This window comes from Eulemur rufifrons, chromosome 4 (assembly GCF_041146395.1).
Source record: "Eulemur rufifrons isolate Redbay chromosome 4, OSU_ERuf_1, whole genome shotgun sequence".
In the NCBI taxonomy this organism is placed as follows: Eukaryota; Metazoa; Chordata; class Mammalia; order Primates; family Lemuridae; genus Eulemur; species Eulemur rufifrons.
The window spans coordinates 26,151,539-26,175,472 of NC_090986.1; the positions used below are offsets into that span (position 1 = coordinate 26,151,539).

The 23,934-nt window shown below is 37.5% G+C and overlaps 1 protein-coding gene across 1 annotated transcript in view; it reads right to left on the reverse strand.

Annotated features, from left to right (window-relative positions):
• The window catches only part of GPC6 (glypican 6), a 1,073,132-nt gene that overhangs the window by 72,967 nt on the left and 976,231 nt on the right, over nt 1-23,934 (reverse strand). Inside the window, exon 6 of the mRNA XM_069467100.1 lies at nt 10,301-10,444. Within this exon, the coding sequence (XP_069323201.1) occupies nt 10,301-10,444 (144 nt within the window). The remainder of the gene's footprint in view (nt 1-10,300; nt 10,445-23,934) is intronic.

Sequence of the window (23,934 nt, forward strand, 5' to 3'; positions counted from 1 at the left end):
GTAACTGGAAACATTTTCGCGCGGACATGTCTTGCACTAAAGATAGCCTCTGGGTTTTTGGATTTTATGTGAGGAGATCAATTAAGGCAGTTTGCTGCCTCTGTGTTTTCTTCCCAGAGCTGTTCCAGCCGCTTCGTGTTTACCCCTTTTTTTCTAGCGTTCGAGGAGCTGCAAAGAGCGAGAGCAAAGGAAATGTTCAGCTTTTTCAAGTGCGGAGATGAGTGTTTTTCACGGAAATGAATGCCGGCTGCTTTGGGGAGTTTTCTGAGGTCAAAATCCCTTAGGAAAAAACTTACAAAGTCATTGGTTTCCTGCCTCATTACACATAAATAATTTATGAATTTGTATTCTAATTTTTCTTTCAGCTGAATCAAAGCTCTACGATTTTGCAAATAATTCCACGCCGAAGCCAATGGCACACATGTTCCTGAGACTTTCATTGCAATCGATAAGTTTGCTGTTGCTGTCAGCTGGTGCGATTTCCCTGATTAACCTGTAAAAAGTGTTCTCCTTCAATGAACACTGCTCAGAAATAAACTGATATTGTACAAGAAGACAAGGGCAGGTTCCAGAACACGAATTCTCGGTGATCTTAAATGATGATGTATGAAAGAGAGAGAAAGGGAGAACAATTTGATTTGTTCCCACCAGGCTGACCCAGAAAGGAGAAGAGCAGAAAAATTGCTTTGCCTAAGCAAACATGACATCAAGTCATACAGAGCAGCACGCACAATATGCAATATCAGCCTCATTTAAAATATATATTGTCTGGATCTGAAAGACATCTAAATGCCAGCAATAAAGTCTTTGCTCATTCTGTTCTTCAATTGCCACTTTTCTCCTACTCATTGGCAACGACTTTGAGAAGTTGCCTTCAGATTTGGCGGGGAGGCTCTTTTGCTCTGGTTGAATGATAATTGAATTCAAAGTTCAGATAGGCTTAGTAGGCGTCTGATGATAAAAATCAACCTGCCTTGGAAAGAGATGCTAGTTTTCTGGGGCAATGTAGACACTCCCTTTGTTTAACAAGGACTTAGATTTCTCCTAGGATTCTAAAAAAAAAATTTATATAAGTCAGTTCTTTCAAAAGCCCTCAGAAGGGCCAGTTCATTTGCGAGCAATCTTTAACCAGAGAAATGGTCTGATTTAAACTATAGTGAGTTTGTGTCTGTCATTCTCCAAAGTGTTGTGAGCTCTTCGATTATGTTCTAGTCATCTATATTTGGTCCATGTTAGTGTACAATAAAAGTGTTGAATAAATGAATGACTCATTTTTCTGTTCTTTTTCATGTAAGTTTTGTCTTAGGGTTGTACAGAGTAATGAAATTGATTTGTGTCAGTTTAAAAATTTTGCCTTGATCATAAGTGTTTGTGGTTGACAATTCTCTATTTCCCTTGCCACTGTGACAGGTGAATCTCTAGATGATGGATGCTCCGTCACCCAGGGTCCTGTAGTGAGGGTGATGATCACGTGTAGCTGAACCACAGCGAACTCACAGTGAGCACTTGGCACAAACAAGAAATAAACTTGTGTTGTTGTGAGCCATTTTGGGGGTTGTTTATAGGTGCAGCTCTGCCTAGCCTGGTCCATCTGGATCGATACAGCATTGGAAAAGCTTTTACAGACATTACACAAACCAACTTGCAAAAAAATTATTTGTTAGCCAGCAATATAATGGAGCTGCTGCTGGTGGTAGTACATTCATTTACTATCAACCTGACTTTTCATTTTTTAATAGCTGGGCCAGTCTTATGGGTGTAAGAAAATATCCGTGAAGTCAGAGCCTTTGACGATAACGACCATGAATGAACTTAGGTAATAAAATTATTGTGTATTGCAGATATCTTTCTACCTTTAACACTTATGAAGGGAAGTCAATTTTCACTCAAACGGGTTCCTTTTCATCTGGTTTTCTCTACAATGTTTATCCCTGAGGTTTATTGCTAGCAGTAAAGAGTGTCCAAGTATGTTATGGGAATAGCCAAATTCCCAGTGCTTTAAAATGTATTCCATAGGCCCCAGAGTCAGTTAAAAGCTGATTGATTATATGGCAGATACATCAAAACTGGTATTTATGAAATATCCCATCTCTTCAGCTCTATCTCTCATAAGCATGAACATCACATTTGGGAGTTGTAGTGCAAATATCTCAGACAGCTAAGAGAAAAAATTACTGCAGATTTTCCATAACAAGGGAAAGGTTCCTTAAGCTGCCCAATAATTTAATGAAAGATCTATGTCAAGTGATGTGTCTCATGAACAAATATTTTAAAAGGTGTGGTTTGAGCAGTACAGGGTGGCTTGTCTATTCAGACTTCCATAATCAATTCACTGAAACACCAATTACATTGAGGAATAAAGGACAGATACCATGCACCAGTGTGCAAATTGACTTTCTCATCTGACTAGTTTATAACTGACAACAAAGTTTCTGTTTAATGTGTTCAAGATTTGGGCAGAAAGTTCTGGCTTGAGAAGGGAAAATGAGCTATTAGACATGGCTTATATCAAGGATGCTACAGATGATTAGTGTTTTCAATTTGCATATTTGGTCAATGATTATTCATTTGTTTTTTTTTTTTTTTTTTTTGAGACAGAGTTTCACTTTGTTGCCCGGGCTAGAGTGAGTGCCATGGCGTCAGCCTAGCTCATAGCAACCTCAAACTCCTGGGCTCAAGCGATCCTACTGCCTCAGCCTCCCGAGTAGCTAGGACTACAGGCATGCGCCACCATGCCCGGCTAATTTTTTTTCTATATATATTTTAGTTGTCCATATAATTTCTTTCTATTTTTAGTAGAGACGGGGTCTCACTCTTGCTCAGGCTGGTATCGAACTCCTGACCTTGAGCGATCCACCCGCCTCGGCCTCCCAGAGTGCTAGGATTACAGGCGTGAGCCACCGCGCCCGGCCTATTCATTTGTTAATATACCTTCTACATATTCTTTTTTGGTGTAGTCTATCTTAGATTGCAAAATCCAATTTCTGTTTATTGAATGATAATATTTTAAGAGGCTCTACACTAGGTACTAGTCCCTGGAGGAGACAGTGTGTCTAACTGACGTGAAAAGCAATGTCTTATGCAAATAGTCACTTGCCTTTTGATGACACCAGCACTATCAACATGCTATGATGTAGATTGTATATAGCAGCTAGTTTTACTAAATGCTATGCAACAGAGAACTCAATAAATCCATTTGTTGATTGATAGATACCTATAAAATGCATCAATTTGGGATTGGTTGAAGGCTAGGAATTCTGAAAGAAATTTTAACATCCGAAGCAGAAAATAAGCATAGCAACATACCATAAAGTAGATATAAAATTTGTAATAGACCTATTTGGGGTTTGAAAGTGTAACATTTCATTTTTATGACACAGAGGTCACCAAAGCTCTTGCTTGAATGTTTCTGAGGACAAAGGAGAGTTTAAGCCAGAGTTTAAAATGGTTTGGTTGGTAAATAACCCCCGAAATGATTTAAGACCGCTTATAACTAATATAAGTTATGCAAAAGTTTCCCCCCTTTAAAATGTGTGGCATGACTTTATTTCATTGTTGGAATCCATATGATTCTCTGAACATGGCTTAAAGCAGCCATGTGGACTGGGCTTCTGCATCTCCCGGGTGTTATATAGGCAGAATGAGATCACTCTTCCTTCCCCTCGAGATACACAACCCCATGCAATTAAACACAACTTGGCCTGAACTGAAAGAGAGGTCTATGCTCCTATTTTCACTACTCTTCCACGCGCCTGAAAGAAGAGCTTCCCAAGGATGTAAAAATAGTCCACTGACCATTGGGTGTGAGCTGAAAACCCCACACAGGGGACAAGCATTTCATCCGGGTTTCCAGCCGTGCATACCACTGAATTAGATTTGTGCATGCTTCTAGTCCGCGGAGTAAGCGAATGTCCTGGAGATAAGCCATCACTTACTATGTGTCTTAGGATATTCCCCACTTGAGCCTCATCCACCAGAAGCCTCCTAAGTGGAAAGAAGCCCGTGACAGGCGGCTCTCCCCGCTACCACCTGCTGCTGATGTTGCCTGGAGAAGAGCAGAAACTGAGACAGAATAGTGGTTGCTTTGGTTTTAATGGTTTTTTTTCCTTTTCTCCCTGCTTTGAAAGCTCACTGCATTTTGCTGCTGTTATTACCAAGGGTTCATTGAAAATGAAACCGGGGTGTCTCAGTGGGGTTTTGCAGCAAGTAGATAAAGCAGGTTCAGGCAAGACCAGGCGTTCACAATCTGAAGTGGATGAAGCACTAGCCATTTGTTTGCTGGGGTGAATGGGGCATAATTTATTCAGCTGCAGCAGAGGCTGAAAGCCAATCTGGCCTTGACCCATTTATCTTTAGAAAACTAATTAAAGTGGAGAATCTGGTTTACTGTTGTTATTGAGGTTTTACTTTTTACCGTTCAGGCCAAGCAAAGACTGAGGCAGGGTGAGTGTGTGTGTGTGTTGTGTGTGTGTGTGTTGGGGTGGAAGGTGGGAAATATCAGTTTCACCTAAAGACAGTGGCTGAAGGTCTAGATAATAAAGCAGTTTCTTAAACACAGCCTGACATCCTTTTGAAATGCAAAATAGTGGATTTGGCCGGATGCAGAATCCTTTGAGGTGACAATGAAATGCCATGGCAATTTAAAATGAACACCAGACAGTTTCCCCCAATCCTTACAACCAAGACTTCCTAAATCACACCAAAATGGTCCCAAAGAGGCATGGGAGGACATTTTTATGACCAGCATTTTTACTCTGCTACCAGTATTAACCACCAGGCAGGAAATGATGCCAGAATGTTAGTTGCTTTGTCCATTTTGTTTCAGAACAATAAAAAAGTGCAGATCTTGATAATATTTTGTAAGTCCTTAAATCTATACATAATAATAACTACATGTTTGTCACCAATGACATACCAATGGATTTCAAATGTTGCAGTGTATTTTTAGAAGAATCATATCTAAAATAGAGGTGATTTTTTTTTAGTCTAGATAAGATTATAGAAGGCAAGCAGGGAAATCCAACAGACACGGAGATATCAAAATTTGCATTCATTTGAGGATATTCAAGGAAGTCATAACTCTTGAGGAAAGCTACAAGGGTCATGATAACTGTCAGATAAGGAGATTGGACTGGGCCAACTGCAGGAAAGAAAATCTGGACATTCCAAGAGAATGTGCTGGGAAGAGCAGGCACTGTCTTCCCTGTCCTCTCCTTGAGGTCTTCCCTTCTGGAGTGTGCTGTTCTGGATTTACCTTTTAACTTTCTTACCTCCTCCAAATTGCCCTGGTCTCAGAGAGTTGGAATGATGAATGGAGATACTACCCAGGCGACAATTTATTCTTAAACAAATGAATTTTAAGGGAGGAATTTTAGACATAGTTATACTACCACCTGGATTTAAGTGAGCACCATGCTGTCATAGGTGTGCTGCATGAATAAATATGTGTACCGCTCAGGTGAGAGTCACCTTTTCTCCTGGGTCCATGATGCTATGTAGGGCACAGATCTTTATTAAGGAGTGTTACCAGCATGGAATGGTATTTTGGAAACCAGATTAGATCTTGCTATCTTGGTTAATATAAAAAGTCAAGTAAGATAACCTGGCAGTTATTGTCCTCAGCCCCCATTCAAACTTTCAAGTAAAAAATATCCAATGCTCGCTCTCTCTCTGAATGTTTTAAAAGATATGAGTAAGTTCAAGTGGAAAAAAAAAGAGGAAACAAGCTATCCCACAAATTATCTGTTAACCCCCTAAATTCTCTTGTGTTCCACCTAATGGAAAAATTAGCTCCTTATGCATGAGAGCTGATGTCAGTTTGTTCTTATTATTAGCAAGGTAATTATTCACTCAGCACAAGAAGAAAAAGGCCAATATATTCTATCAGGGAAGAGCTAGTTTTTCAGGCAGACTATACATCGCCTGAGCAGCGGGATAGAATTTAAATCAGCCACCAAATGAGCTACTCTTACACAAAGAAGAGATTGAAAACTTCGCCATTGGGAAAGAATATCAAAATGGTTGTTAACCGTAAATAGCAAGCAGAGAGGAAACGACCAAACAAGCGGGCCATGTGCAGCATTCAGTTCATTCCAGATAATTTGGAAAGGGAGCGTGGAGGTGGAATTTCTTGAGGACTGTCCAGAATGAGTGCACGAAGACAAATGGGGATGAGAGGAAGAATAAGAAGACCACTGCTTACACTATGCTGCATTGTCCTCCACACAGTCCTCTGGGAAGCAAGAGGAAAACAAATTCAGAGGAAAAAGAAAAAGAGATTATTCTATACATAATAGCACAGCACAGGTATAAAGTTTAGCTTTGTAGGTTGGCATTCCACCCACCCCTGTCCCAAATGCCCTCCGAATGACCAGGAGGGTATTTGAGAAATACACACACACACACACACACACACACACATACATAGGACAATATTGAGTACTTACTGGAGATTTATTGGTCTAAATCATCGCCAACTTGCTGAGTTAACTTCCAACTCTGGCTTTTTTCTTAAAATTTTTTTTTTACTTTTATAAAATATATTCCTCTAAGATATAAAATTTAAAATACACTTTGGCTCTAATGAATCAACCGGAGTAAAATAATAGACACTCCTTGCCCAAGTATGTTTGTGAGCCATATAGCACGTTGTGCTCTAATTTTCTGAGCTGTACAACTAATTGCTTTTCATGAAGGATAATTTGAAATACCTTTGTATGCTCAGATCTTAAAAATCGAGCTATTTTGTGCTGACTTATTTTTATACTTTATACTTCCAGTGAATTGGAACTCTCTTGGAAAAAAATCATAGTTTCACATCAAATTATTGAAGAGAATTCACAGAGTATGAATTTAAGAAAAAAGGAAGGAGCCGATCTCTTTCTGAGTGTAAATAATCACCTCTGGCCTATTTAACTGAAAATCATTAACGGTTGGCAGGGACAGAGGGGCTGCCAGCGTAAGTGTGTGTTGGTAACAGGAAAGAGACATACGCGAGGGCCATCCTGTTAACTGAATTACAGCAGTTGGTGGCATTTGTGTCCTCAGCGGATCCCAGCTGTTGGCCCTAAGGACTGCGATACTCTCAAATGAGTTGGCTTTCATCACCAGCTGAATTTATACAAATACATTCATTCATGCTTGGATAACAAAAATAACTTTAGGGTAGCATGTTTGAACGCTACTGAGTACCTCAGCTGTTTTTAATGCCCATATCACTTTAGAGGAACAAATAGAAATGTTCCCTAGTGACATAAAAGAAGTTATGAGTTCCTTATGTATATAATAAGAGGTTAAATGATGGAATTGACATATTTTTTGAGAGAGAGTTTTGTTTTCAATTCTTTTATATAAGTTTTAGCAGCACTTTACCCAGCCTGAGGTTAGAAGCTTTATTTTTAAAACAAACCCCATAATTACCAGTTCTTAGCTTTACAATAACTGATATATAAGCATTTACCAACAGATCTCAAAGTTATTACCACAGGTACTAATTTAAATGGTATTAGGAAATAACTCTCCAAGAGCTTTATAGTTATTTTCATTTTGGCAAAAGGGGTCGGGTGGCCAGAATATTCTTTCCATGCTGGCCTTTGAATTTGGAATATTTTCTCTGCTGAGATACTTTGAGAAATTAAGGGAAGGTTTTTTTTTTTCTTTTTAATTATCCTCCTTTTCTCAAATACATGCCTCTTATAAATATTCAGGAAACATCTTTTCAGGGGAAAATTAAAACAGGAGTAGGTAACAGGAGCCTGATTTATAGTCTAAATAAGCTGTAGTGGATGAGAGACCCATCTGGATGGCCGGCCGATGCCTGCTTCTTGATGATGAGCAAGGCTGACTGCTGCACAGCAGTCTGGCCAAGGGCAGCTGCTCCACCTTTCCGTGTTCAGAGCTATACAGAACCCTCAAAGGGAAGGAGGCCTTGGGGAAGCCAACGGCTGCAAACAGAGACTGTGATACTAGCTTCAGGCCTAGCCTGTGTCTCCCAGTGATAGCCCTGGCACAGCTCCTTTTGATGTGGAGACAGCCCCTTGCTCTCAGGAGCTGAGCAAAGTGGGCTTACGGCTGGCGGTGAATTATAAATCACTTATTCTTACACTTTGGGAAGGGATCAGAATTTAATAATAAAAAAAATCAATAAACCTGCAATATTCACTTACAGAGCCTGAAGCCACACCTTTGAGGAAGTAGATACTACACACCATCAGAGAATGTTTTAGATTAAAATTGGGTTATTGATTTGAATTCCTATGCGCTGAGTCTGATCCTTGGATTTTACTCATGATCATATAATTAACCATTGCCAATTATTTTCAGAAACAAATGGGTTAAATACATATTTTTTGGGGGTGCACAAAATAGAAGATCCTCATTCAGTTTGCTATTTGCCAATACTCTTCAAGACCCTTATATTTGGAGCATTTTGAATATTACCAATGACGGTCCTTTATAAAAGGTTCAAATCCCGATTTTCATATCAATCAGATTTTAAACATCATGTGAAATTCTCAAAGTATTGATGTTTTATTTAGTTTGTGTTAAACTGCATAAGTATTGTTGTCTTGAGAAACATTTTTCTTGCTATACTTCCCCTTAAAGGTTGTGTGTTTATTTCTCCTGGGGACAAGAGAAAACTGTGCTTCTCTTTTTCAAAGGGAAAAAAATTAATTAGCTGTCATAGATTTCATTATGATGTTCAAATTTAATGCAATTGTAACTAAGTGCATAATGTACCCTAGTTCTTTTTTTAAAATTTTGTTTTATTGTGGCAAATAGATATAACACGAGATCCACCCTAACAGATTTTTTAAGTGTCCAATACAGTATTGTTATCTATAGGCACAATGTTGTACGTCAGATTTCTAGAACTTATTCCTCTTACATTGTACCTCAGTTCTTAAATTAGATTTTACAAAAATTCAGAAAAGTCTGAATTGTTCCAATAACTAAGTTAGAGCCAGTTAAAATGGGCAAAAAAGGATCAAACCCATACTCACCATTTGTGCTTCTGGTTTGGTGGAATCTAATTGTTTAAAAGAAAAATAGGGACTAATTTTAAACTTTTCCTGAAACTGTCATAAAGAACAGATATAAGTAAGGTAAAGTAGAAGGTTGTGGTAATTACAAATCTGATACTTTTTCCAAAATCTACACTGAAGTGGGGACTACATTTGCTAATAAATGATAATAAATTTACACCATAATTAGCAGTTAACAACTCCAATTACCCCTTTATTTTGACACTTCATGGATAGGTCCTTATGTTGTAAGTACATTTGATTTTTATAGAGAGAACTGCTGAGATGTACTTAGTTCGAGGCTAAACTCAACCAATTTAATCTTATGAGTTCCACACTGTAGAAGGATATTAACGAAAATCATAAAGTAATTTATAACAGTGACTAATAAAAGTATTTTCATAACCAGCATCCCTTGAGATCTCAGTTTATATGACACAATCAGATGTGGTTCAAGTGTTTTATGACCTTAAGGGTTTTAATCTGTTAATTTTACATCAAGATAATTGGCAAAGTGACATTAATAGCATTAACAATTATAGGTATATAAATAGTTTATAGTACTATAAATTGAAGAAATTGAGTGAAAATAATCAAGTAGTATTTCTTTGAAATTATGGGTTTAAATTTTTTATAGTAAAATTTGGTTTTTAAAACACATTCGAAAAATTGTGATTACCATGTTTATGGTTGTATTCTCCAAACAAACTGCTTTGATGATAGATATCATTCATTCCCCTGACATACATCTAAACAGCCCAAAGATTGATTACTTCTAAGGATTTCAACTTTTTAAAGACACAAGAAAAGGAAAAAATGGTAGTAACATTGATTTGAAGTTTCTTGGCAAAGTCTTTCAAACAGGAAACTGCATAAAAGGAGAAGTCATAATAAAGTTACAATGTATCATAATTGAATAAATAATCAGTTTTAGAAAAGAACTGAAGCAGATGAATATGAAATGTGCTATTGTAATTATATTTCTGGAAGAACTGGTAACGTAGTTTTCAAATTAATATTTCATAAGAAATATGAAGTTGGAAATTTGGTCACTGCACTAGTGGATTAATAGTTATAAGATTTCTTAAATAATCTAATTTATGACCTAAAAGAAAGATCTCATTACTTTCAATATTCTAATTAAGAACAGAAGCAGATATAAGAATGAGAGGACTTTTATAACCAACTTTTTCAGAATCCCATAAGTGCTTTTTGAAGAATTGCCTTGGTAACCCGGAACATGTGCCATGCATGCTCATCAATCCAAGAATACTCACCAGTCGGTCCAAGCTTGTTCCTGCAGCAGTTGTTGGTCTTTCCTCAGGATTGTAGGGCCTGAAACGTGTATTAAAATTTTCAGGAGCTGAGCGGGCAGATCTGAGAGCTGGAGCAGGTTTGGGCTGGCCACATCCCTGAAAGACCTGGAAGAACCATGGAAAGGTCAAAGAAAGTTACACGAGTTTCCTCCTAAAATCATGATGCTGAAGTGTGCAATGCAATAGCTTTCACATTTCTCATGGAATTTTTAGCTCCAGTGAATTCTAATTTCAAAATTTAAACAAGTACAACCATTAATATAACAGAATTACCCAGACAAATACAGAGTAACCAACTATATGGCCTGACTCTTTGCTTCATCATATACAGCCAATCCTCATTATTCACAGATTCTGTGTTTGCGAATTTGCCTACTCACTAAAATTTATATGCAGTCCCAAAATTAATGCTCACAGCACTTTCATGGACATAGGCAGAGTAGCAAAAAATTTGAGTCACTCTGCATGCATGTTCCCAGCTGAGGTTGGAGAAGGTGATGTTCTGCCTCCTATTTCAGATCTCATACTGTAAACAAGTGTCCTTTATGTGGTCTATGTAGTACCACCTTTTCCCCCACATTTTTGTGCTTTTTCTTGGTGATTTTAATGTTTAAAATGGCCCCCAAGCATAGGGCTGAAGTGCTGTCTAGTGTTCCTAAGCACAAGAAGGATATGATGTGTTTTAGGGAGAAAATACGTGTGTTAGATAAACTTTGTTCAAACCTGGGTTATGGTGCTATGAGTTCAATGCTAATGAATTGACCATACATATTAAATAAGTTGTCCTTAAACAGAAACACACATAAAACAAGGTTATGTATTGATCAGTTGACAAAAATGTTGTGACCAGTGGCTAACAGGAGCCTAACCCTATATTTCCCATAGGAGCAATGGTTCAGTATTTGCTCATTCAGTGTTTGCAACGACTTTGTAGAACACAACTACAACAAATAATGAGAATTAACTGTATTAAAAATAGGAATGACAATATTTACTTTATACGATGATTTCAGGATTAAATGAATTGTATCCCAGACAGTCTCATGTACTTGAATTTGGCATTCCGTAAACATCCGTTTGAGATTCTTGTTATCATGACAAATGTATTTCATGTATAGCATATAAGGCCAAATAATTTGAATGACTCTCATTTGAATAATGAAAATCTCTACTGGAAGAATTCTTTGAAAACACTCTAGAGCAATGATGTAGAAATAGGACAAGCAAGTGTGGATGAAATCCACATAATGACAGTTTCTTCTAATTTTGTTGTTGACAGCTGTTCGTGTCACAATTAGTGTTGCTGTGGGAAATCATTTTATTGTAATGATCTTAGGGACTGAGCTGCCAGTTCTTTTCCCCAGTGATTTCACTCAGGGTGGTGTGGGGACACTTCCTTTGCTGTTTTTAGAAGCTTTATACTTGGTGCTGGTTATCAGGAGATGATAACTTCACTAGAATTATAGGAAATATAGTAACATTTTCAGGAAATTTCGATGAAGTTTGACTTTTTGTTTCTTCCAGTTTTACAGAGGAGATGATTTTTCTCCTAGATACTTTTTTCAGTAAACTTTTTGGGACTATCTATGTGAGCTAATTTTTAACTTGCACAAGTATATTTACAATGCATTCATTCTCATTTTGTTATTTTATTCTGTGTTGTTTAACTATAAAATAAGCATTTTTCACCATGCATATTCACCATCCACTGAAGTATGTAGAGAGCTCTTGAGTGCCATTTACAATGACAAATTCCATCTTGAGGCATAATTCATTTTGTTTCACCACTACAGCTAATTTTTCTTTTGTTGTATTCAAAAGTTCTCCTTCAACTCAGCATTTTGCAGAGCAGCAGTACTTTGTCTTGGCATTACTCGAGATTGGTCTTAACACACTATTGATTATTCTTCTCTCACACAATTTCTGAAGTTGATGGTGTAAACCAGTGTGATAAAGATAGTGGTCCCTTTTCTCCCTAGCACCTAAATCACTTCCCCCTGGCAAGGTCGTTGCTGATGGAGGGCATTAACATTTCCAAAGCTCCAGGGATCTGTTGAGTGTGCTGTTTTGGATTGCTTTGAAAATGACAGCTGACTTTTAAAAAATATAAAGGCTGAGGCGAAACAATACTCATGGCCTGGCTGAGATTTCAGGAAGCCAGGCATTGTAAGAGTTAACAGACCTTTTTAATTCACCCTCTGGGATAAATCTGGATCACTGGGTTAAGTTAAATCAAAGGAACATGAATGCCCTAAAAAATTATTAGTGTTCTGGGGAGATATTTCATCATAACAGAAAAACTTAAAACTTGCTTGATTTTTTTTTGCGGAGGATATTAATTATTACAGAACATAGGTTAGTTAATATACCCTAGTAGCATTCTGTTATTTAGGTCACGTTTGGATTTTGAAAATACTTTTAGAGCAAAAATTGCTGGGTCTGTGATCCAAACCGAAGAAAACACTGACTTCTAATAATTTTGGAAACAACACCTAACCCCATAATCAGGTCAAGACCTACATGAAAATGTGTCACAATAACCTCATATCTTGAAGGTCCCTTAACAGAGATTCTATCATACCCTTAGAAAAACAGAAGTGTCATAAACTCTTTAGTGTGGAAATTCCAAGCCTAGGAATCTAGTGGTATGTTTCAGAATTTTACAGAACTTAATGAGAACAATTGCAAAGGAGTACCGGAGCATGAACTTGTCCGCTTTTTGCTCAGGAATAATTGAAAACATCTGTAATAGTCTCGTCCTGAGAATATGTCTTCCAACATATATCCATCATATAACTTAGATGACTTACAAAATGAAAATTAATAATTTCATTTTTAATACATGTGCTATGGAATATGTGTGTCCTCCCCAAACTCATAAATTGAAACCTAATCACCCATGTGATTGATTAGGATGTAGGACCTTTGGGAGGTGATTAGGCCTCTGCCCACATGCATGGGATTAGTGTCCTTACAAAAACAGGACCCAGAAAGCTCCCTTGCCTTGTCCACCATGTGAGGATACAGTGAGAAGGTGCCATCTCTAAAACACAATGCAGGCCCTCACCAGACATCAAATCTGCTGAAGCCTTGATCGTAGGCTTCCCAGCTCTTGGAACTGTGAGAAATAAATTTCTGTTATTTATAAACCACCTAGTTTATGGCATGTTGCTATAGCAGCCTGAACAGACTAAGACAACATGCAATCTGTTAGCCAGAAAAAAATACATTTTAAAATATGGGGTTCATGGACTGGGTAACAAAAGAAATTCTTATACAGAACATTTGTACTGTCTCAATTTTCTGAGTTTGCTGTAGCAGCAGTATAGTTAGATGAAGGCTTATAAGGTCCAGGGCTGAGTCAGTATAAAAGACCAACGAACCTTTTCCTTGGTGGCCTGAATATGCCAATATTTTACATTTTGAATAACAGAAAAAACAGATGAGGAATGATGTGATGGAAAGGGCCTTAGATCACACAGTAGATAAAGTAAGTGATCAGGGCTGGAGATGTAGATTTGGATCAGTAGCCTAATGATGGTATTTAAAACCCTGAAACTGGTCGTGTTTACCAAGGGAAAGTATATAGGTAGGGGGCAGAGGACAGCCCAGTGCCTGCCGACTTTTGTGGAATCTTCTTTGAGCCTCAATCTCCTCCTCTGTCAAATGGGAATAATATTATTGATATTATTTATATCAATATAATTATATTATTTTATATCAATTGATATAAAATAATAATAATATTGATATTACCACACAGATATGCTGTGATGATAAAATGCAATCCATAAGGTAGGAAAACACAACCCAGTGTCCAGAAGAGTAAGTGCTTGATAATAATTAGTTAATTATACCATGCTACAATCTGTATTTGCCAGAAGTTTTGCTTTCTGAATAAGAAAAACTGAAGGGAAAAAAAATGTCCGGGCTGATATTTCTTAAATGTTTTCCACAAAACATTATTTCTGAGGGCTAACAGCTGTTACATAAGCACTACATTCCATGTGTCAAAGTTAAATTAGGTATCCTCACAAGGGGTTCCTCCTGCTAACATGTGTTCTGATTCATTGAAAGGGAGGATGCCATTTGTAGTGATTTCCAAAATCATTGGGTTATAGTTTCCCCACGAGGTTTTCATAAGACTGGTGTTTCAGGGAACACACCCTGAGATGTACCATGAAGGTAGTTGTAACCTGCCAAGAAGAGAGGTGATTCCAGTAGAACTGCATTTACTTAGATGTGTTTGTGAAGCTGGTCTACTCTCCCCTACTTTTAATTCCAGAGAAAAATACTATTTGAAGACACTAAAGGTCTCCTCTTTACAACCTAACAGAAGTTTCTAGAGGATGTAGCTATAGGCTAAATCACCTTATTGTGGTATAAAACATTAGCTCTACCTCTTTAAGAAATAGAATCTGTATTACCCCCTGCCTGCTTCTCTCCAAGGGATGTTGAAAGTGATAATTAGATAATTTGGGAAAGTATTCAGGAGTCCCAGCATAGACAGATGCTACAGATGTACAAAGGAATTATCCTTCCCACCTAGCTGACTCACAAAACCTGTGGATTTCAGGAAGATATCTGGCTCATGAATCTTCTCTCTTAAGAGGATTACTGAGATAATGTCTCAGAAGTATGTTGGCATTCTGAGATTAAAGAAGCTGACATTAAGATAGAAAGTGCTGAAAGAAGAGACATTTGGTACTTTTGGAGGGATGAGGAGGAGATGGAGGTGTGGGGATAGATAAAAGGTGTAAGTGATGTGTCTTAGGTTTCTAAATACAGGTATTTTACCTTTTAAAACATTGGAGCATCTTAAGATATTTCCCTTAAAATAAACTAACAAGGCACGCCCTTTTTTGGAGACACATATAACTTTATACCTGTGTCCCTTTGTCACCTTCATTTTCTGCATTGTCTTTTGTAGCTTGATTTTACGTTGGAAAAAGTCATTAGTGGCAACCTGAGAAGCAGTGGCTGTAAGTAAAGCCTGTCTCAGTTCCTGTATTTTTTAAAAAAAATTATGTCCTTTCACTTTCCATTCAGTAGGTTCTTACAATGGTGGGAAAGAGGCTGCTATTCTCATATACCATTTTGAAATTTGCAAACGGAACTCTAATCTTTTCTATTATATTAAATATAGGTAACAGCTAACACTACCTAGATTTATATCATATTTGATGTTTTGAGAGTAAGTGATGTTTTATTTACTCGGAGTCTAATTTAAACTTCAATGTTAATGAACTATTTGTTAGATGACTACTTGGGAAATTCAAATCTATTGTGTTCACACCCAACAAAACAGAAGCTATCACATCTGCATTGGCCCTTACATATATTTGGTCCAGGTGTGGCCATTATTTTCATAAGAGATAGCTGTGGTGTAATGGATAGGTGTCTCAGTCTATTCTGGCTGCTATAACAAAATAACTTAGAGTGGGTAGTTTATAAACAACAGAAGTTTATTTTTTACAGTTCTAGAGGCTGGGAAGTCCAAGTCAAAGTGCTAACAGATTCAGTTTCTGGTGAGGGCTCTCTCCTTTGTAGATGGTGCCTCTCATGGCAGTAGGGAAAAAAAGGTCTAACAAGCCTCCTCAGGCCTCTTCTATAAAGGCACTAACCCCACTCATGAGGGCTCCACCCTCATGACCTAATCACCTCCCAAAGGCCTCACCTCCAAATACCATCACCTTGGTGGTCAGGATTTCAACATATGAATTTTGGGGAAACATAAACATTCAGACTATAGCCATAGGTCACAAACAAGAGTCTAAAAATTTGGAATACTAACACTGGCCTTTCTCCTTACACCTGTGTGACCTTGGGGTAACACATTTGCCCCCATTCTCCAAGCTGCTGTAAAGATAGAATGATATGATGAATAGAAAAGACACTGAAAAAAATGAGGCATAAAGGTGTATTATTTTAACTGAATAATCTGTAATTAAATAGAAAAATAACTGGTAATAAGTCAAATTTATGGATTATGCAGAGTTATGCATGAATAATTTAAGCTCTGTGATGAGTAGGATCTCATATATTTTGTTCACCACTGTATCTTAGAATCTGTAAGAATTCCCAGCACATAGTATGTGTTTTAAAAAAATATTGGGAGTGAAAGATTATGAATAAATGGGATTTTTAGTTATAATCTCCTTCTTTTGCAAACATTCGTTGAAGGTAATTAGCATGTGGATTTCTGTAATGAGAGAGAAAAAATAGGAAAGAGGATGAACACTTGAGTGTCTGTGACTGGAGTATGTGTTTCATATGGTTTATCTCAAATGATCAATTATCTCTTCAAAATCAAGGTTGAACACTTCTTTCTCAGACTTAAGAAAATAAAATGAATCATCCATCCATGTATCAAAAAAAATCATTTGATATTTCCTTTACTACATTTACTGTGCTAAGTTAAAGCAAAGCCAAATCAACAACTTTGTTTAAACTGATAACTTGGACACAAAAAATCCTGTTTCTTGACCATTTGATGATAGCTACTCACTGAGCTTGATAAGCTAGTAGGGAGGGGAGGGTGTTGCACACAAAACAGTCAGGTTGGCTGGTGGGTTCTGGAGGTCACTGGGCTCAGAGCTCAGGCAATGGCTGTGGCTTACAGCAAAGTGGCAGACAACTTGGGCTCTTTACACAGCCACCCTTCTTGGTGTCCCCAATCTGTCAACGTGATAAACAGCAAAACCTGTGCTTTGCAGCAGGTGTATCCGAGCCCTGTTCAGCCAGACCTGAAGCCCTTTCTCGAAGTGGATGTGGCGATAAACGTGTGTGCAGGGGACATTCACATATCATTAGTAAGTAAATGTGAATAAGTTAAAATATTTTTTAAAACATTGCATTAAAAGTAGTAGCAAGAAGAGCTACATTATTACCATTACATAACATTACACTGGCACCCTAGAACTTCATTTTACACATTTTTGGAGGGTTCTTAACCACATTCTGCTAATATCTTAAGAAGTGTTTTCTTGAGTATAAACTTAAAACATTTTGATAATGACTTCTTTCTTTCCTTATGCTCACTATGTATTTTCCTTATACTCATTAAATATTTTTAAATTAGTGTGGCAATTTTCTTTATGAGTTGCCATCTAAGAAAACAGTTCTTCATCCTTACATCTCAGGACAATCTCTCCTCTTCTCTCCTCTTCTTTTCTCTTCTCTTCCCTCTTCTTTCTCTCTCATTTCCTTTCTCTCTTTTTCTTTGCCGTCTGATTCACGCTTTTCTTTCCTGAAAGATTGATTGCAATGGTCCCTGTCCAAGTTCTCTGGCAAACTCTACTTCCCTAGATGGGTTCAGGATTCTGCTAAGAGAATTTGGCGTTTTACTGAATCAAGTCAAGTCATCATTTTTAGTTTTGGCCACTTTTCATTGGCTTCAATTTTCACAAGCCAGCTACCATGTCAGCTTTAAGGTTTTAAAAATTTACTCCTGATGTTTACATAGCTTGGTTCCAGAATTTCTGTTAGATGTATTGCATATGTCTTAAAATCTTTTCTTCAATGAAAAGCAAGTTCTTTTCATTTGCTTGAGAAGATTTTTTCCTCCCCGAAAGGATTTGCATTCCTTAAACAGCACAACACCTTGATATTTCCTCCCAAATGGTGAGTAGGGAGGAGTTACAAGGAACTGAACAAAGCATATTTCTGAGTGTGGAGAGAAAACAAACCCTGACCCTCTCAGCCTTACTAAATGATTACTATTTCATATGCTCTTTGCTTACAAGGCTTAAAGCCGTTCTTTAAGATCACTTTGCGGAATTTAGGTAAACATGTAAATTATATCAGCCTGGCTCCGTACCATTCATTCAACCCAGGATTCAACAAATATTTGCTGAGTGCCACTAAGGCCAAACACAAGTGCTGGGGATATGCCAACTGGACATGTCCCTGCTCTCAATATCAGACAATTATTGTAGAATGTGAGAAATGCAGCGGGAACACCCACGAGCGGCAACTCGCCCAGACTGGAGCGTCAGAGAAATTTTCCTAGCATAGCAGTGGTCTGCTGGAACTGGCTCTTAGTGGCTCATGAGACCACCTGTTAAATTTTTTGCCAGCCAGTTGTTAAACACAGTGATTGTTAAAAATTAAGTTGTCCAAACTTGCAACTATATAAATTATATTAAAAACAAAGATATTAAATAATATATACTAAAAACTCATTCCTCCCTAATTATTTTATTAATACCATTATTTATCCTCTTGAGATTATTCATGTCAATTGTATCTGTAAGGGGGAAATATTATGTTGTGGCGCGCTACTCTGTGTTCAGTGACATCATGTTGGTAGCTTGAAATCAGCCACGATGGGAGTATTTACACCACAGAAATTGGCACACACTACAAACTGGCATGTTTCTCCCACAGATTATGGCTCCTTTACAAGTTTAAATATAGGCTGGCTGAGGCGATGACTCTATGAGAATCAAACCAGATCATACATCCCTGAGAAAAAGGGAAGTGTTATAAGCTAGGGATAAGGAGGTGTATTTGTGAGAGTGGGCAGAGGCCACAGAAATTTCTCTAACACAATAACCCACCACCTATGAGAAGCGTGGTTCTATGGAAGTTCTCTTCTTAAAGGCAGGAAGAATTTGGAAGGAGACCGGGAGACTATCTTCTGTTGTTCCTAGGAACATTGAGTGTTAACAACTGAACTGAGTTTTAATCATTTATCCTTGAGTAGACTACATTAAATGTAATCTTCTCATCTTTTCCCCTGAAGTGAAAGTGAAAGAAAGTCTTAAGATAAATCTCCAAAGATTAGAGATAATCAGGAGTTTTCCTTTGCCATCAAAAGGAGAAAAAAAAATTATCCCTTTTACATGGAAGGAAAGTAGAAACTAGTTTGCTTTGGATGCACTTCCTATGAATGCATCATAAGCGTATCTCTCAAACTTTCATTTTACTTCATAAAAAAGGTGTCATATCCTCCACCCACCCCCACCACTCTATCTAGCATTTGACAAATGTGGCCCTGTTATCCAGTAATGTTACAAACAGGAATAGAACAGACCCTGATTTTACGTATAGGAGTGAAGAAATCAAAGAACAAAAGATGTTTCAAAGTTAGTGTTTTTTTTTTTTTTGTTTTTGTTTTTGTGGAAGTTATAAGTAAGCACTGATGGGCAGAATATAAACTTTTAATTTAAATAAAATATAGAAAATGTGAATCTAGAAATCATTAGGAACATGTTCTTTTCCTTTAAAAACAAAACTAAGGAAAAAGTAAAAAGAGAACTTAAAGCTTTATAAATAGTATGGCCATTTGCTTTTTTATTTTATTTTTAACTTCTTTAAATTTTTAAGTATTATGGGTACATACAGTTGTATATCTTTATAGGGTACATGCGATGTTTTCATACAGGCATACAAGGTGGATTAACCAAATCAAGGAAATTGGGGTGTCCATCACCTCAGGCATTTAACATTTGCTTTTCTCTCAGAGATCAGGTAGAAGGGACTAAGTCACTTGTCAATGGAGCAGGCCAATTTTTCCCTCAATAAGAATAACATGATATTGGGCAGAGGCCATGGAAATTCCTCTAAAACTCTTTGCTGTGGTGGTGGTGGTGTGGCCACCAGGCACAGGCTAGAGTCGGGTTGCTGACATAGTTTCCAGCAACTCCCCTCTTCCCGGGAGCCTCCTTTCTTCTAAAAGCCTTGTTTGCTAGACACTTATTTAAGATCCATCTTTCTCTCTAGGTGATTCCCTGCCATCAAAAATAATGCCATACCTCCGTGGTTTTCAATGTAGGGGTGTGAATATCAAATCTGCTCTTCTGACCTTAGATGCTAAAAATAAGCCCCCAGACTATCATGGATGAGGCAAGACCATAGAATCAATGCGCTTTAGAATTTAGGTAGCACAGATGTTTTTAATAAGAGCAATTAAACTGCTTCACCTTTATGAGTGCTTTTGATTTGACATATTCCATGCTAAGCATTTTACATGGATTATTTCATTGCACCCTCAAACAACCCTGTGAGTAGGTACAACTAGAGGCCTTATTTTTAATGTGAATTAATTGAGTTTAGACAGGTAAATAATTTGCTCCAAAGCGTATAACTCATAACAAGTCTGTCTGATAGAAAAATCTGACCTGGTAAGTACTATGCTAGTCTCAAGAATACTAGACTAACTCCAAGTACATTTTAAGATGTTTTCTATTCCTTATTGTTAAAGTCTCTCTGGCATTATATCTTCATGTTCTGAATTCAGCTGAACAAATGTAGTGTTTCTTTCTTTAGTGTGTAAAATGACTTGTTAGGAAAGCTCTCTGTAGCATGTAAGAATGAGTAAGATATCACTCTTGTCCTCAAGTAATTTATAATCCTGGGCAGGAAAAGGTAAGTACAGAAATAATCATAATACAGGGAATAATATGCTTATTGGCCTAAGAAGGGCACACATAATACAGGGCCTCAAAGAAAGAAAAGATAAATGCTACTGGAATAAAAATACATTTATTTGAACTAAATTCTAAACAAGGTCCTCCAATCTGAGAGAAGATATTTTCTCCATCTGAACTCTCAAGATGTTATTTATCTCTGAATATTCTGCAAGGAAAGATCCAGAGAAAAGCAAAAGATCTGGATGCTGGGAAAAGAAACCTGTATAATTGGCAAAGAGATAATGTTCATAAAACTGTAAACTGTGAGAGCTGGCAGGGAACATTTAGATCAACCCCTCATTTTACAGATGAGGAAACTGAGACCCAATAGCTAGAGACAAATTATTATATTACATTCTTCTGTTCTCTCAGGTTTTTTTTTTCATTTTCATTAGAGCTATAGATTTAGGAAGGATTGTCTGAAGAAAATTAAGTAACTGAAGGCTATCCTGCTCTTCTCTGATGGGTTCTACCCTCGCCTGTAGTAAGCATTAATTGAATGGATGGTTTCAACTGGAATTTAATAAGCCTTCCTTCTTAATTTAGATTATATCTGACAAACCAATCTTTTCCTAGATTAGGTCTGAAATTATTCCTAATATAGTTAAATGAGATCTAGTGAGATCAGTTTTAATCTTCCCTGATAGGATAGGAAGGAGATTATCAACACTTCTGGCATTCAAAGGCAGCGATTCAGTGAGTTTTCTTCCTCCTTTCCCTTGGGAAATTTCCACAAACCTGCAAAGCTCTGAGCTGCTTTGGTTTGGGTGGGTAACAGAGGTGATGGAAGAATGAGGGCTCTTCCCTGTCTTTGAGGAAGATTGTGAAGCTGATGAATGTAACACACTTGGTTGGGGCTTGAAAAACTAACAACTTATGTTGGTCTTCAATAGGTTCCCCACAGTATGTTGTGGGCAACAGTGCTCCCTTACATGGCTGGCTTTTCCAGTGCTGAAATATGTATCTGGTCCTGGGGGGAAGATGCTGAGGAAACAGTGTGGCATGCTGGGAAATCTTTTTCTTTGGATCAGAAAGATCTGGGCTCCAATCCCAGCTCTGCCACTTGTTTGCTGTATGACCTCAGGCTGGCTACTTAATCTCTAAATTTAACATTCCTTACTGATATAACAAAGAAATGAACGCTTTACAAAATTTCAGTGAGGATTCAAAAGAAAGAGAAAGAGAGAGAGAAAGGGAGAGAGACAGAGAGAAAGAGAAAGAAAGAGAGAAAGCAAGCAACTAGGAAGAGACTGACACAAGAGCAAGGACTCTGGCTTTATCCTCTACCACATTCCTCATGCCTGGTACATGGTAGGGTATTTGTTGAATGGATGTAGTAGGTGTTCAACAAATGGCAACCACAATTGTCACTGTTATTAGGCAATTCTTTGCCCAAAAAGGAACCAAAAAATTTTAATATGCTATTGTCCCCAGTTTTTAAGAATGTGTATATATGTATTATACATATATATATAAAATATTGTACAAAGGGTATGCAGATATAGAGTTTGAAATGAGTGTCATAAGGTTTTTCCAAAATATTATAACTTGATTATATAACTTGGTATAGCCAATGTATTTTTTGAAAGGAATTTCAATGTGCCTCACCCCCAACAGCTCCCTTGTGGACTAAAAATAAGAGAGAAAAAGGAAGCTGACAATACCTATAAAAATAGATCTGAGACAAGACTGGAGCACGAACATATATGGTGAGACTAAATCTTTTCATTAGTCTGTAAATCCCACTAATTCATGATCTCAATTATTAGGTAGAAAGAGATTAGCTGTTCCTTCCTCTAGATAAGATGAGAGCACTTGGGGAAAGGAATTTTATATCTGAAACTGTGGTGTGTTCATCTTTGGCCTTCAGATTTAGAGAAAAAAGAATTTTATAACTTGTACTATGAGAACTCTAGGAAGGGCTGGAAGCAATGAATGATTAGGCTGGCTAAGAGAAATATTTAATTGGAATTTCTCATATGGCGAAGTACTAGGTATAACTATACAGGGAATCAGACAGAAAGACAGCTTGAGTCCTCCTGCCTTTGCCACCCCTTTTTTCCTTACCTTTTCATGCAGGTTTTACTGAAGGCTAATGAACTTTCTCTTCATAATTGATCTATTCAGTAAATATTTACTGAACTCTGCCCTTGTGTGAGACCAATTCTGTAGGCACTGCCATCGGCAGTAGCAATCCGCACCATGGGCTTTGGAATCAGACACCTCTGCCCTTTGCACCAGGAGACCTTAGTAAGTTACTTGACTTTTCTAAGTCTTGGTTTCTTTATTTTCAAAATAGGGAGAAAGATCTATCTCGTCACAAGCATTGTCATAAATATTACATAATATAAACCATGTAAAGCATTTAGTCCAGTCCCTGGCAATAAGCGCTCAGTGAATATGAGTTGGCAGTTGTAAGTACTGTTACTTTTCTGAAAGAAGCTCTGGGAATGACTTCTAACAGTAACCGCTTTAATAAAATAAATGATTTTCAAAGGCGAAGTTGCCAATCATGTCCTAGAGTAAAAAGTCATTTTAATTTTTAAGTTTTACTGCTCTCAGGATGTCTGGCCCTCAATGGTAGCTTCTGGTCTCACCTGAAGCTCACCTATCAGAAGTTAACAATACTTCTGGTTATGCAAATACTGGTCCAGCCTAAGTTTAGAAATTCAGAACTTCCGATTTGATGAGACCAGACCATTTATCAACAGTGTCCAAGAGGTCCTTTAAAAAAGATAAATTCAACCATCCAGTTCTTTGCTAGAGTGTAGATTTTAGACTCTGGTTCATGTATAATTGCATGGATATGGCTTATATGGAAAATAAAACTATATATTTCTAAATTTAAAAGAAAATTCCATTCCCTTGATGAAATAACACCACATATCTGTTCCACCAGCAAATCCTGCTGGTGTTTCCTGCTAAATTTATGTAAATTCCAACCACCTTTACCTATCCACCACATGTGCTGGCTTTGGTCCTTCCCCAACTCTGTCTTCCACCCAGACTCCTGGCCTCCTGTTCCTCTTTCCTGAAGAGCCTGGCTGCCTTCTTCCCTCCATCCTCTTTTCTCTGTGCCAAGACTACCAGATACACTGTTTTGTTTTCTAGCTTACTGGACAATTTTTTGTACAATCATTTTATGATCCTTTATACTGTATCCCCTCATATGAGTGTACT